The 11,997-nt window shown below is 38.6% G+C and overlaps 1 protein-coding gene across 1 annotated transcript; it reads right to left on the bottom strand.

Moving 5' to 3' along the window:
- Window positions 1-6,855: 6,855 nt before the first annotated feature.
- On the bottom strand, window positions 6,856-11,203 carry LOC124987194 (olfactory receptor 56-like). The gene is made up of 2 exons (XM_047556238.1): window positions 11,173-11,203; window positions 6,856-7,772 (listed from the first exon to the last, which is right to left on the bottom strand). The coding sequence occupies exons 1-2, from the start codon at window positions 11,201-11,203 to the stop codon at window positions 6,856-6,858; spliced, it is 948 nt and encodes a 315-aa protein (XP_047412194.1).
- Window positions 11,204-11,997: the final 794 nt, after the last annotated feature.

Genomic DNA, 11,997 nt, shown 5'->3' with positions numbered 1-11,997 from the left:
CACAAGAAAGACAGAAAGAAAGAGAGAGAGAAAAGGGGAAAGAGAGAAAGAAAGAAAAAGAAGAAAGAAAAGTTTGTACCCCATAAATTTGTAGAATTAAAATTATAATTAATTTTCCACTATATAAGTTTCACTGCAATTAAAACAAGAGACAAGATACCAAGGCAAAACTTAAGTGAATGAATATAGAGAAGAATTGAAACCTTTGAGAAGACCCTATAATGAGGTCACCTAGGTTAGTTGCCTGTTCTCTTCTGGATCTACCCAAAATATTCCCGTGTTGCTTTTAGACTCTTCACTGCTCATGGTTCTCAGTACTGTCCACGGGGATGAATATAAAGTCTGACCCAAGAGAAAAATAGCTTATACTTCAAAAGAATCACATGATTTTATTAATTTATGCTTGCAAAAAATGGCAAATACTGTGGAAATGAATTTATGAGTGTTATAAACATTCTGTCAAAGATGATAGAATGTAGCTATGAATTTACTGATAGAAAAATGAAATTGATATGTAAACTCCAGTGTTTATAACCAACTACAGTTTGCGTGGTTAGTTGGCTAACCAACTCAGGTATAGCCTAAATTCAATGAAGTTTTGAAACTAAAACTTCCCTATGATTTTGAAAGAAATAAATCCAAACTTTTGGGGAGGTAGGAACTTTGGTGGTGCTGATTATGATTCCAAAAGACACAATCCTCAATACCATAATTCTGAAAATTGAAATCCCCAAAGATCAAAATAGCTAAAGTCTAAAATCCCTCAAGTCTAAAATCTTGAAAATCATAGTTCTGAAACCCTAAAAGCCAAAATCCCAAAACTACAACTAACACTGTAAAAACAAACAAATAAACAAACAAACAAACAAACCCTACTTAACAGGACTGGAAAGTTGAATTCTGAGATTTCAATTCTAAAATGCATCATTTGTCCTCTTTGTTATTCTTTCTAATTGGTGAAATCCCTCTAGTTCTTTAGAAAGATTTTAAACCTATAGCTAATGATTCTGAAAATCCTCCTGATCTTACAGACTACTTCCACGCAATTGTTCATAATCTATCCCTGTGAAACACTTTTATCACATGTCAAATTTTCTTTTTTGTCTTTTGGGTTTTGCTTATTTTACTTTCTTTCTCTCTCCTTTTTAACTTGTTGGGGTTTTTTCCACTTTTTTGAATTGTCAGCCTTATTTTTTTTACAGTTTGCTATGCTATGTATTTCATCTTTACATCATTTGCTATACTGGAAGAATAGATTATATAAAGACTTTCAGAGCATTCTTATTAATTTGTACATTCTTTACAAATTTGACTCCATAAATGGTATGTTATCACAGTGTTCATTTTGTGTGTAGTATTGTGTGTATATGTACAATTGTTGAAACTTCCTCAATAAATGAAGAGCTATTCATTTTGTAATCTGAATTTGTGAAAGAAAATTTCTCAGGATCTCTGCTCTTAGGTGACTTAATATGCACTAGTGACCCATCACAATGTTTGTTTGTTTGTTTTGAAGACAGGGCCTCAAACTATCCTCCTGTCTCAGCCTCCCAGTAGCTGGAAACATGCACATACCACCATGCCTGGTTTCCACTGTGGGTTTTGATTGATCTTGTCAGAAGACCTAGGCTATCCACCACAGAATTTCAAATAAATGTAGCCATAAAGATATGTAGTTGTACATTTTGCTTTTTATCTGTTTGCAAGCATACATAAATATGCTTACAATAATATGTGTGTTATTTTATTGTGTAAAGTAGCCTATGGATGGATGTTATGTTTTTATGTGCTTCTCAAATAAATCCCTTTCAAAAGTGTAAATAAATATTTTCTAAGGAATTTTTTTCATAATTATATTTTTCAGGATTTTGAGATTTTAGAAGTTAGAGATTTTATACTTTGGGGATTGTGATCTTTCAGGATATCAGTATTCAAGGTTATGGTGTTTGTGAGTGTGTCTTTCAGGATTATGGACCAAACCAGAATTTTGGGATGGATTTAAGATAAGCAACCCACAAGCTCATCCACACTCCACACAATTCCTCAAAAATTTCCAAAATCTCTCCTAATTGAAAAATACATTAATGAGAGAGAATCAGCTTCCCTAAAAAGCCATTTGGTGGCTACTCTTTGTAGGCCAAATATGATGGATCAAGATATTATCATTAAGAGGGCACTCCCCAATTTAAATGAGAAATATGGACTATTAGAGTGATAGGGACACCAAGTGACAGTGATGAACTGCTAGAAGCAAGGCAGATACAATGGTCACAAAGAACAGCAGGGATGACTGGTAAGTACTCTTTGACCCTGAGAATCTTTATTGGTGGCTAACTGATCACAGCATCCCTCAAAATGAAAAGAGAGACTTCATCTAGAGATTGGAGAAAATCCAAGGTCTGATAGCTATAAACCTGAAGTAAATCATTACGATGGTAATGATTTCCCAGACTGAACCAGTTCACAGACCTGGAACTTCCAAATTAACCTCCCTTTGAGGAAGAACTCTGTGACTCTACCACAGAAACACACTGTGAGGTTTTTAAACCCTCACCCAAAAAAAGATCAGTTGCCATTTATTATAGTGACCATGTTTGGGGAAAAGAAGTACACAACCTTTTAGCAACTAGAAGTATTGTCTTTGTGTATGTGTGTGCGTGTGTGTGTGGTACTGGGGGTTGAACCCAGGGGCTGCTGTACCACTAGGCTACATCTGCAACCTTTTTAATTTTTTATTCTCAGATGGAGTCTCACTAAGTTGCCCAGGCTGTGCTTGAGCTTGTAATCCTTCTGCCTCAACCTCCCTCAGCCTCCAGAATTGCTGGGATTACAGACATGTGGCACTGGCCCAGGTATAAATATTGTCCTTTCCTTCCTCAAAAAAGAACATGGAAATACTCTGCTGATCAAACAAAGTCAACTTTATTACTTACATAGTAAAAGTAAACATCCTCTTGACAGAATCTCAGTGGCATTTCAGAAAAGAAAAATCAAGAATAGATATGGGGGCTGGGGTTGTAGCTCAGTGGTGGAGCACTTGCTTTGCATGTGTGAGGCACTGGGTTCCATTCTCACCACATAAAAATAAATAAATAAATAAATAAATAAATAAATATAGGTATTGCGTCCATCTACAGCTAATTTTTTTTTTAGAAAAATTAGAAAAAAAAATTAAATTTTTAAAAAGAGTAGATGTGTATAGAGTTTTAAAGTATGGATTTTTTTGGTGGGGATGGTGATACTGGGGAATGAAGCTGGGCTTGCATGTGCAAAGCAAATATTCTGCCACTGAGCTATACCCACATTCCAACATTTGAATTTGAAAGACTTGAAATGGCTCTTACAATTCAGGGATCTGACTAGAATTGGTGAAAATTTTAGGATATAACAGCGTTGGTGGGCATAGTGAGCATGATCTATGGAGAAATCTTGATGAGAAAGTAGTTGTTTGATAAGCAGCTGAATTTAGCCAATTGAGTCATCTGTTGTCCTGCAAAGTGGACTGATTGAACTATCTATTTTTTAGATATCTAACGATAAAGTTATGTTTTCATGTATGATGCCTCATGTCCTGGGCAAAAATTTCCTGAGTAGTAAGTCTTCTTGATGTGGGGGCCTTGTTTTGAGTCCTGATAATTAAGCCATATGCATGCAGATGGTCTTAGTTTTCTCTAGACACTGACTCTACATTGGTACTAGTTCCTTTTGACCAAAACCACAACTCTGGTCTACCAGTCAAAGTGGGGGTTTATGGTGATGTGATAAGTGTTGTTTTGTTCCAAGTTCAAATCACAATGATCTCAGTATGTCCGTAAACATCCCATGAGGTTATTTCCTAGATCCTTAAAGTACATTTGGAATAGACATAATAAGCAACTGGTGGAAACCCATATTTCTTCCCTGGGTGAGTTTCATTATGGTAGGAAGACAAATAGAAATTCAAGAACTTCTATTCCCTGCCAGGTCAGTAAACTAAAATCAATACTGCATCCCTGGGGAAAATTACAGGTATTACTGCCATCGTAAACTTGAAATATGCATGTGTTTTTTTTTTTTTTGCTTGAGTAAGTTATAATATTGCAATATTCCTTTTTTTCTTTTTCTTTGTTCTAATTAATTATACTTGACAGTAGAATGCATTTTGACACATCATACATAAGTGACTGTACATGATATAGAATCATGTCAGTTGTGTAATCATCTATGTACATAGGGTAATAATATCTGATTCATTATGCTATCCTTCCTACCACCATACCCACTCCCCTCTGTTCACTCCCCTCTGCCTAATCTAAAGTAATTCTATTTCTCCCTAGCCCACGCCACCTTATTGTAAGTTGGCATCCACATATCAGAAAAAATTTCAGCCTTTGTTTTTTTTAGGATTGGCTTATTTCACTTAGTATGATATTCTCCAACTCCATCTATTTACCAGCAAATACCCTCATCTCATTCTTCTTTAAGGCTGAGTAATATTCCATTGTATATATGCACCACATTTTCTTTATCCATTCATTTGCCAAAGGACGCCTGGGTTGGTTCCATGGTTTAACTATTATAAGTTGAGCTACCATAAACATTGATGTATCTGTTTCACTAGAGTATATGCTGATTTTAACTCCTTTGGGTATAGACCAACGAGTGGGATACCTGGGTCAAATGGTGGTTCCACTCCAAGTTTTCTGTGGAATCTTCATACTGCTTTCCATAATGGTTGCACCAATTTGCAGTCCCATCAGCAATAGTTCTGATTTGCATTTCATTCATTTGTAGTAAAAACCAGCTGAGTGGAAATCTGATTAAAAAGCAACTGTCATTGATTTTCAAAAAAAAAAAAAAAAAGAAATGGAAAGTGGAAGAAGAAAGCTTAAATATCAATTGGCAAGTTCATATACAGGGAGTGTACATCTATGTAGAACGATTTGTTCTTTTTCCTTTTTTTATATAGCAAACATTGCCAGGGGCTAACATTCAAATAAGATTGTGGCTGAATATGAGATTAAGCTAATATTATCCATAGATGGCCCTTGAGAGTTGAAGATACCATGTGTGGGTAGTTATACTTCCTTAGGCAAAAACAAATGTTGATATTTAGCAGAAGTTCAAATATTGTAAAATGGTATGTATGGATGCTAAATAGCCATGGGGTGATCTATGCCAGTTATGAAGCCACTGCCAATGCTCCAAATCCACTCTTCAATGTGCCAATTTATGATGCAGAACTGCTTTATCACCAAGATTCACATTAGAATCTGCCAATAAGAGCACTAGAAAGAGATCATAAGCCAGGAAGAAAGGAAAATAAATCTACTCCTTCATGACTTCTTATTGTTCCTGTCAAAATCATCCCCACAGTGTTTCTTCATCCTAACAGTTGGTTTTGCTTTATAGGTTTTATTTTCACACTCTCAGAACTATTATGATCTTGCCCTGCAGAGGAAAAAAACACTAATTGACCAACAGCTGTTTCTCAGTAGTCTGGGACCAGAGACTCTTCTCTAAATTTTTAGGGTACCAGAACCAACCACACAGCACCCAGCCTGGGTCCTGGCATTTCAAACTTCTCTGCTTCCTCTGAGCCCTGGAGGTATAACAAGAAGACAGGGCAACCTTCACAGATGCTTGGGTGAACCCTACAGGTCTCCTTGTGAAATATGAATGCCAGCTAATCAATGTCAACTCCTCGGATGTTTAAGCTACAAGATTCCAGGTTTCAATAACCCCAATGTATGTCAGGCACAGTGGAACAAACTTGAAATCCCAGTGAATGGGCAAGTTCAGACAGGAGGATCACAAATTCAAAGGCCAGCCTCAGCAACTTTACAAACTTCTAAACAATTTAGAGATACCCTGTTTCAAAATAAAAAATAAAAATAAAAATGGGTGGGACTATAGTTCAGTGATAAACTGCCCCTGAGTTCAATACCCAGCACACACACACACACACACACACACACACACACACAACCCAGAAATACATCACAGCAGCCACAGCAAATTTGATATATGAATGGGACTTTTTAAACATTTCATAGAACTGGGCAGAGTGACTAACACCTGTAATCCCAGCAACTTGGGAGGTCAAGGCAGGAGGATCCCAGGTTTGGAGACACTCTGAGCAACTTAAGAGAGACCCTGTCTCAAATTAAAATAAAAACAGGTTTGGGAATAGTACAGAACCCCTGGATTCAATCCCCACTACCAAAACAAAAATATCTTCACAGATATTGCTTCATTTGATGTTTTCTTCTTGAATTCAATCAATAAGGTTTCATTGAGGAACTGTTATTTATGAAGTCACAGGTACACATACTGGTAACACATAAATGAACAAGACATGAGCCTCACAGAGATGACTTTTAAATAGTAGAAGTATATTTTCATTTCTTAAAGGAGGCTTCACAAAATTTAAAATAAAACATGGCAGAATGTTAAGTACTATTCAGAAGAATTATGGAGATACAATTTCTACCATCTGGAAAGTTTCCATTGAAGATATCCATATTTATTAACTTGAATCATTTAACATCACTTTAAAATAGAGCATATGTAATGGGAATAGGACAGTAGCACCCAACACTTATAAAGCGCTCAATAAGAGACAAGCATTACTGAGAGGATTTTTAAAATAGAGTGAATTTAGTTCAAGGATGCTATAAACAATCAAAAATACAATAAAAACAATGCATTGCTCAATCATGAGGTTTTAGATTTACATGTATGAAATCCCTGTGAGGTAGGACAGATGTTATGATTCTTATTCAATGAAGAGTACATAGACATTCACAAAGTGTAGTGAATTACTGATGCTACCCAGTCAAGAGACAGCACAGCCAGATCCAAGACCTTGGCTCCTCATTGCTGGCTGATGATCCTGCAACGGTCCAGTCCTTTCCTTAGTGCCCCCATTACCTCCCGGTTCCTCAGACTGTAAATGAGGGGGTTCAGCATAGGAGTAAGGACTGTGTAGAACATAGAAACCACTTTGTCATGGTTAGGGGTCCTGTATCTCCTTGGCCTCAGATAGATGAACATGGCTGCCCCATAGAAAAGAGAGACTGCTGTCAGATGGGAGGAACAGGTGGCCAGAGCCTTCTTACGGGCCTGAGCAGAGCGCATATGAAGCACAGCCCCCAGGATGCGAGCATAGGAGGCCACAATGATGGAGAAGGGAAGCAATAGCATGAAGACACAGCAAGCAAAGAGCAGGGTGTCAAAAAGGGAGGTATCTGCACAGGCTAGTTTCAATAAAGTTGGCACCTCACAGAAGAAGTGATCCAAAGTCCTTGAGCCACAGTAAGGTAAGCTCATGGCTGCCACCATTTGAATCATTCCATCCAGTATTCCAAAAGCCCAGGAACTCCCAGCAATCTGGAGACAGACCCTCTGACTCATGAGGACAGGATAATGAAGTGGGTGACTAATGGCCACATAGCGGTCATAAGCCATGAGTCCAAGCAAGAGCCCCTCCGACCCAACAAGAGAGACAAAAAATCCTATTTGTATACCACATCCCACAAAAGAGATGGACTTCCTCCCAGACAGGAAGTTGACAGCCATCTTTGGCACAATGTTACAGACCAACATGAGGTCCATGAGGGAGAGCTGACTGAGGAAGAAGTACATGGGAGTATGAAGTCGAGGATCCACGTAGATGAGGAGGATGAGGAGAACATTCCCACAGAGGGCCACCATGAAGACCATGATGACTGCAGAAAAGAGGACAAGGTCAGTCTGGCTGTGGGAGAAGATGCCCAAGAGGATGAATCCATCTATGGATGATTGGTTCGACCACATTCCCGTGGTTTAGTTATTCAACGTCACCTGCAAATGTGGACAGAGAAATTCTGAGACTGAGTAACACATCTTCACTTTGGAATTCTTCCTCAGTCAGATAAGTCTTTTGTAATTCATTGAATTTCAACAGTACATGCTTTGGGACATGCAAGAGAATGCCCTTTTATATTCCCATGACGTAGATGGAAGGATCTGTGCCAGTACATAGAATTGGGCTATGTGTCTATATGTGTATGTTCCTATACCAAGAAGACTAGAAACTAATATTTTGTGTCACAAAAGTATTGGTCAATCCTCTTTCAGCAGACAAAATCTTGGCTTTGTCATAAGGCACTGACTTTTTAGTTGGTTTCACATGGACTTGGTAAATTATCTTTAACAATATTTGGACTATGGGAGAGATAACTTAATATACTAGCAAAGCAAGGCAAAGGGAATTGCAATGTTCCTTAGTATTGATTTGGTTCCAGCTCAAAATGTTGGAACCATTTTTATACTAATATTTCTGTCATTCATAGATTCAAACTATCAAAAAAACCCCACAACCTCTTGGTTGAGATTCAGGGTTTCTTTCAATCTAATTAGCTCTTATTATCCCCATTCCAACTATCTGGTCTAAAACACCATCCTGTCACAACTAACTTATATCTTTTTCCCTGATCTCCCAACTGCTCTCTTTGAATGTCATAAAATCTGTGATTCTCCTAACACATAAATTGTATGATATAAATTTCCCTGGTAAAATATGTCAGTGACTTCCCAGATTATTCCAAATAAAGTCCAAATCTTTGTCATGCCAAGCAAGGTCCTCCACTACATGTGCATGTGCATACATGCACACACACAGAGACACCCCACCACCTCCTAGTTCATTGCAAGGCATCATGTTCTTGACCTAAATGTAGTAAGAGATCATTATTTGATTTCTTTTGATGAAGAACAATTAATGATAGTACCGGAAATGCCCTAGGTTATAAGAAGTTTCTCCTCAAAAAATGAAATTGCACCTATGACTTACTTTTTAATGTTTTTAGTTGTAGATAGACACACTACCTTTATTTTATTTATTTATTTATTTTTATGTGGTGCTGAGGATTGAACCCAGTGCCTCACACATGCTGGTTAAGTGCTCTACCAATGAGTCACAAACCCAGCCAACACCTATGACATATTTACATACTGGTTTATTCATGTCTATCTTACCTCACTGCAAAGATGAAGTGAGGCAATTACACAGGACACCAAGCTTTCTGTGCAAAGATCCACAGTAATTTCCTGAATGAGGATGGAATAAACTACATCAATGACCAGGGAATTAGCCACATGTCCTGTTTCCCTACAGAATAGAGCACGGCCTGACTTGTGCTCAAAAGGATGTGCCCAAGTGTCCTTCCAAACAATACACCCAGATATGATATTAGTAAGAGGACATCATTGTTTCCACAGCCTTAGAGTGCCGTCCTAGCCATACTGACCCCAGTCTCAATCAACCAACCCAGGTCTTCCCTATCCCTCACAGCTGAGGTTACTTTTCTTTGCTGAGGATGCACAGTTGTACCAATAGGGCACAGAGACACTAATCCATGTGCACCTTCAAGGACATCCTCTTCCCCTACCCTTTCTCACCCACTATCTTATATGACAATACTGTGTGGTTGATGAAGGACATTTCCCTCTCCATTCTGGGTGGCTCCCTTTAGCTCCTATGGTTATATTCACTGTGTTTTCAATATCTCTTCCTGTGTCCAATAAGGTTGCCCTTCTTAAAGTGCAAAAGTGGAGTTCTTTTCCTACCCAGAAGAAATACCCATCCTCACCTCCTTCCCAGCTCAGTTAATAGTGGGTCTGTCCAGGTGCCCAAGCCACATCACATAGTTCATCCTTGACTCCTGTTTCTGAAGCATACATCACAGCTATCAAAAACTACTGCTGGGGCTTGGGTTGTGGCTCAGTGGTACAGCACTTGCCTAGCACATGTGTGACACTGGGTTCTATCCTCAGCACCACATAAAAAGTAAACAAATAAAATAAAGAAAAAACACGCACATTGCTGGCTCTTCTTCCAAACTATGAACACCCCTAAACAGTCTTACCAACTCCTACCTAGCCACGCCATCACCATTGCTCTCCTGGATAAAGGAAATGTCACCTGACTGGACATGCCTCCCAATTCCTTACTTACCCCCTACCCCAATCTACTGACTGACAACACTGAGTCACTTATGGAGTGAACTATCTCCATAAGAATAAAAGCCAAACTGATTCCTCCATAAATGTAAGATTTTCATCAGTGGGCTTTCCATCACCACTCAGACCTCTTTTTCTTCTGCTATCCCCAGAATTCCCTGGCTCCAGTCACACCAGCCTCTCTGAAGTTACTCTGACATTTCAGGGAGACACCATCCTTGAGCACCTTGGCACTTGCTCTCACCTCCTCACACAGGCTCTTTCTAGATATGCTCTGCCTTGTTCATTCATCTCCTCTTTACTTTCTCAGCAAAGCCAGTATTAGTCAGGGTTCTCTAGAGGAACAAATCAACAGGAAGTATAATTATAAAAAAAAAAAAAGGGATTTATTAGGTTGGCCATCTAAAAACTGGAGAGCTGGAAGAACCAGTAGCTGTGCAGTCCAAGAGGTTGAAGCCCCAGAACAACGATAATACCCTAGTCTGGAAACTCCCTGGAGAATCACTGACAGAGTCTGCTTTGGAAGAGTGAAGATGCGAGAGTCCAATATCTTCAGACAATCACAGCACCAATCAAGAATCCATTCAAAAAGAATGGAACTTGCATCTGCTGCTGCTTACTTGTTCTTCCAATTTTGATTCCATCCAAGCCATCATCCCATTGGATGGTGCCCACACCTAGGGAGGGTCTCTACTTCAGTTGGCTATCCCACATGCCAATCATTCCTAGACACACCCTCATTGACACACCCTGAAGTCTCTTAAACATTGGCATCTCTTAATACAATCAGGTTGACAATTCAAATTAACCACTATGCATCCCACAATGCCTTATTTGAAATTGAAAACTTTCTCTCATCCCTGATCACTTTCCAGCCTTAGTTTTCCCATAGCATGCAAAACCAAAAGGTATAACATATTTTATTTGTATGGATTTGTTTGTTTTCTGCCTTCCTGACTAGAACCTGACTAGATGGCATTTTTGCTCACTGTGATCCTGCATTCCTAAAACAGTGACTTGAATATACTATATTCTCAGTAAATATTTGTTGAATAAATAATAGAATTGTACACACAACTCAAATTTCTTCTACATCTCACATGCTATTTTTCTTGCCAATTTTGAACCTTTCTGTTAGGTGCTCAGTTGAATTTTTCTTTCTAAAAGTAACAACATAAAATAAGTCACCTATAGTATTATTTTGGGGATAGGAAGACATTATGCCCCATATTATCCCTCTCCTTCCTGCCCCTCACCTTCACCTCTCCTCACTCATCCTTTGCCATTTTGAAGTAGGCCATTCTTCAACCCAGAAACATATAGCTGAACCCAATTCAGACAAAGGGAAAGAGGGAAGGTAAAAATTAATAAAATATTTGGGAAAGAAAAAGAGAGAAGTAACAGGGCATGGTGGTGCTCACCTGAAACCTCAGTGGCTTGGGAGGCTGAGGCAGGAGACTTGCAGATTGGAGGCCAGCCTGGGCAACTTAGCAAGGCCCTATGCAAAGTAGTGAGACCCAATCTCAAAAATAAATTGAGGGCTTGGGATGTAACTCAGTGATAAGGCATACCTGGGTTCAATCCCCAGTACCAAAAACAAACAAACAAACAAAAAAAGTAGAAAGAGAAATAGATCAAAGGAAGTGGACTACGAGAAAGATAACTCTAGAAGGTAAATGATTACCTAAAATGAAAACATTCTGATAGAGGCAGACAATAGGAAGAAGGGATAATGCTGATAAACACATAGAAATGAAGAAATGAACCAATAACCAGTAATACAAACTGTAAGAAAAGAGAGGAAGTGAAAAGAAAAATACCCTCTCTCATCTTTGGGCAGCTCTCCTACAGAAAAACATATCTGGCAGTGTGGAGAAGTTTCTAGCATCAGAATAACTTCATTCTCTTTTCCCAGTATTTGCATTTACTGGTTGAGAGGGAACACAAAATATCTGCTCTCTAGTTCTGATCTTCTTCCTTGTCTTCCCGCAACCCCTCAGCCAGTCTGTGGAT

This window comes from Sciurus carolinensis, chromosome 6 (assembly GCF_902686445.1).
Source record: "Sciurus carolinensis chromosome 6, mSciCar1.2, whole genome shotgun sequence".
In the NCBI taxonomy this organism is placed as follows: Eukaryota; Metazoa; Chordata; class Mammalia; order Rodentia; family Sciuridae; genus Sciurus; species Sciurus carolinensis.
Note: the sequence above shows the minus strand (reverse complement) of the source record. Positions and strands in the feature narration are given on the sequence as shown.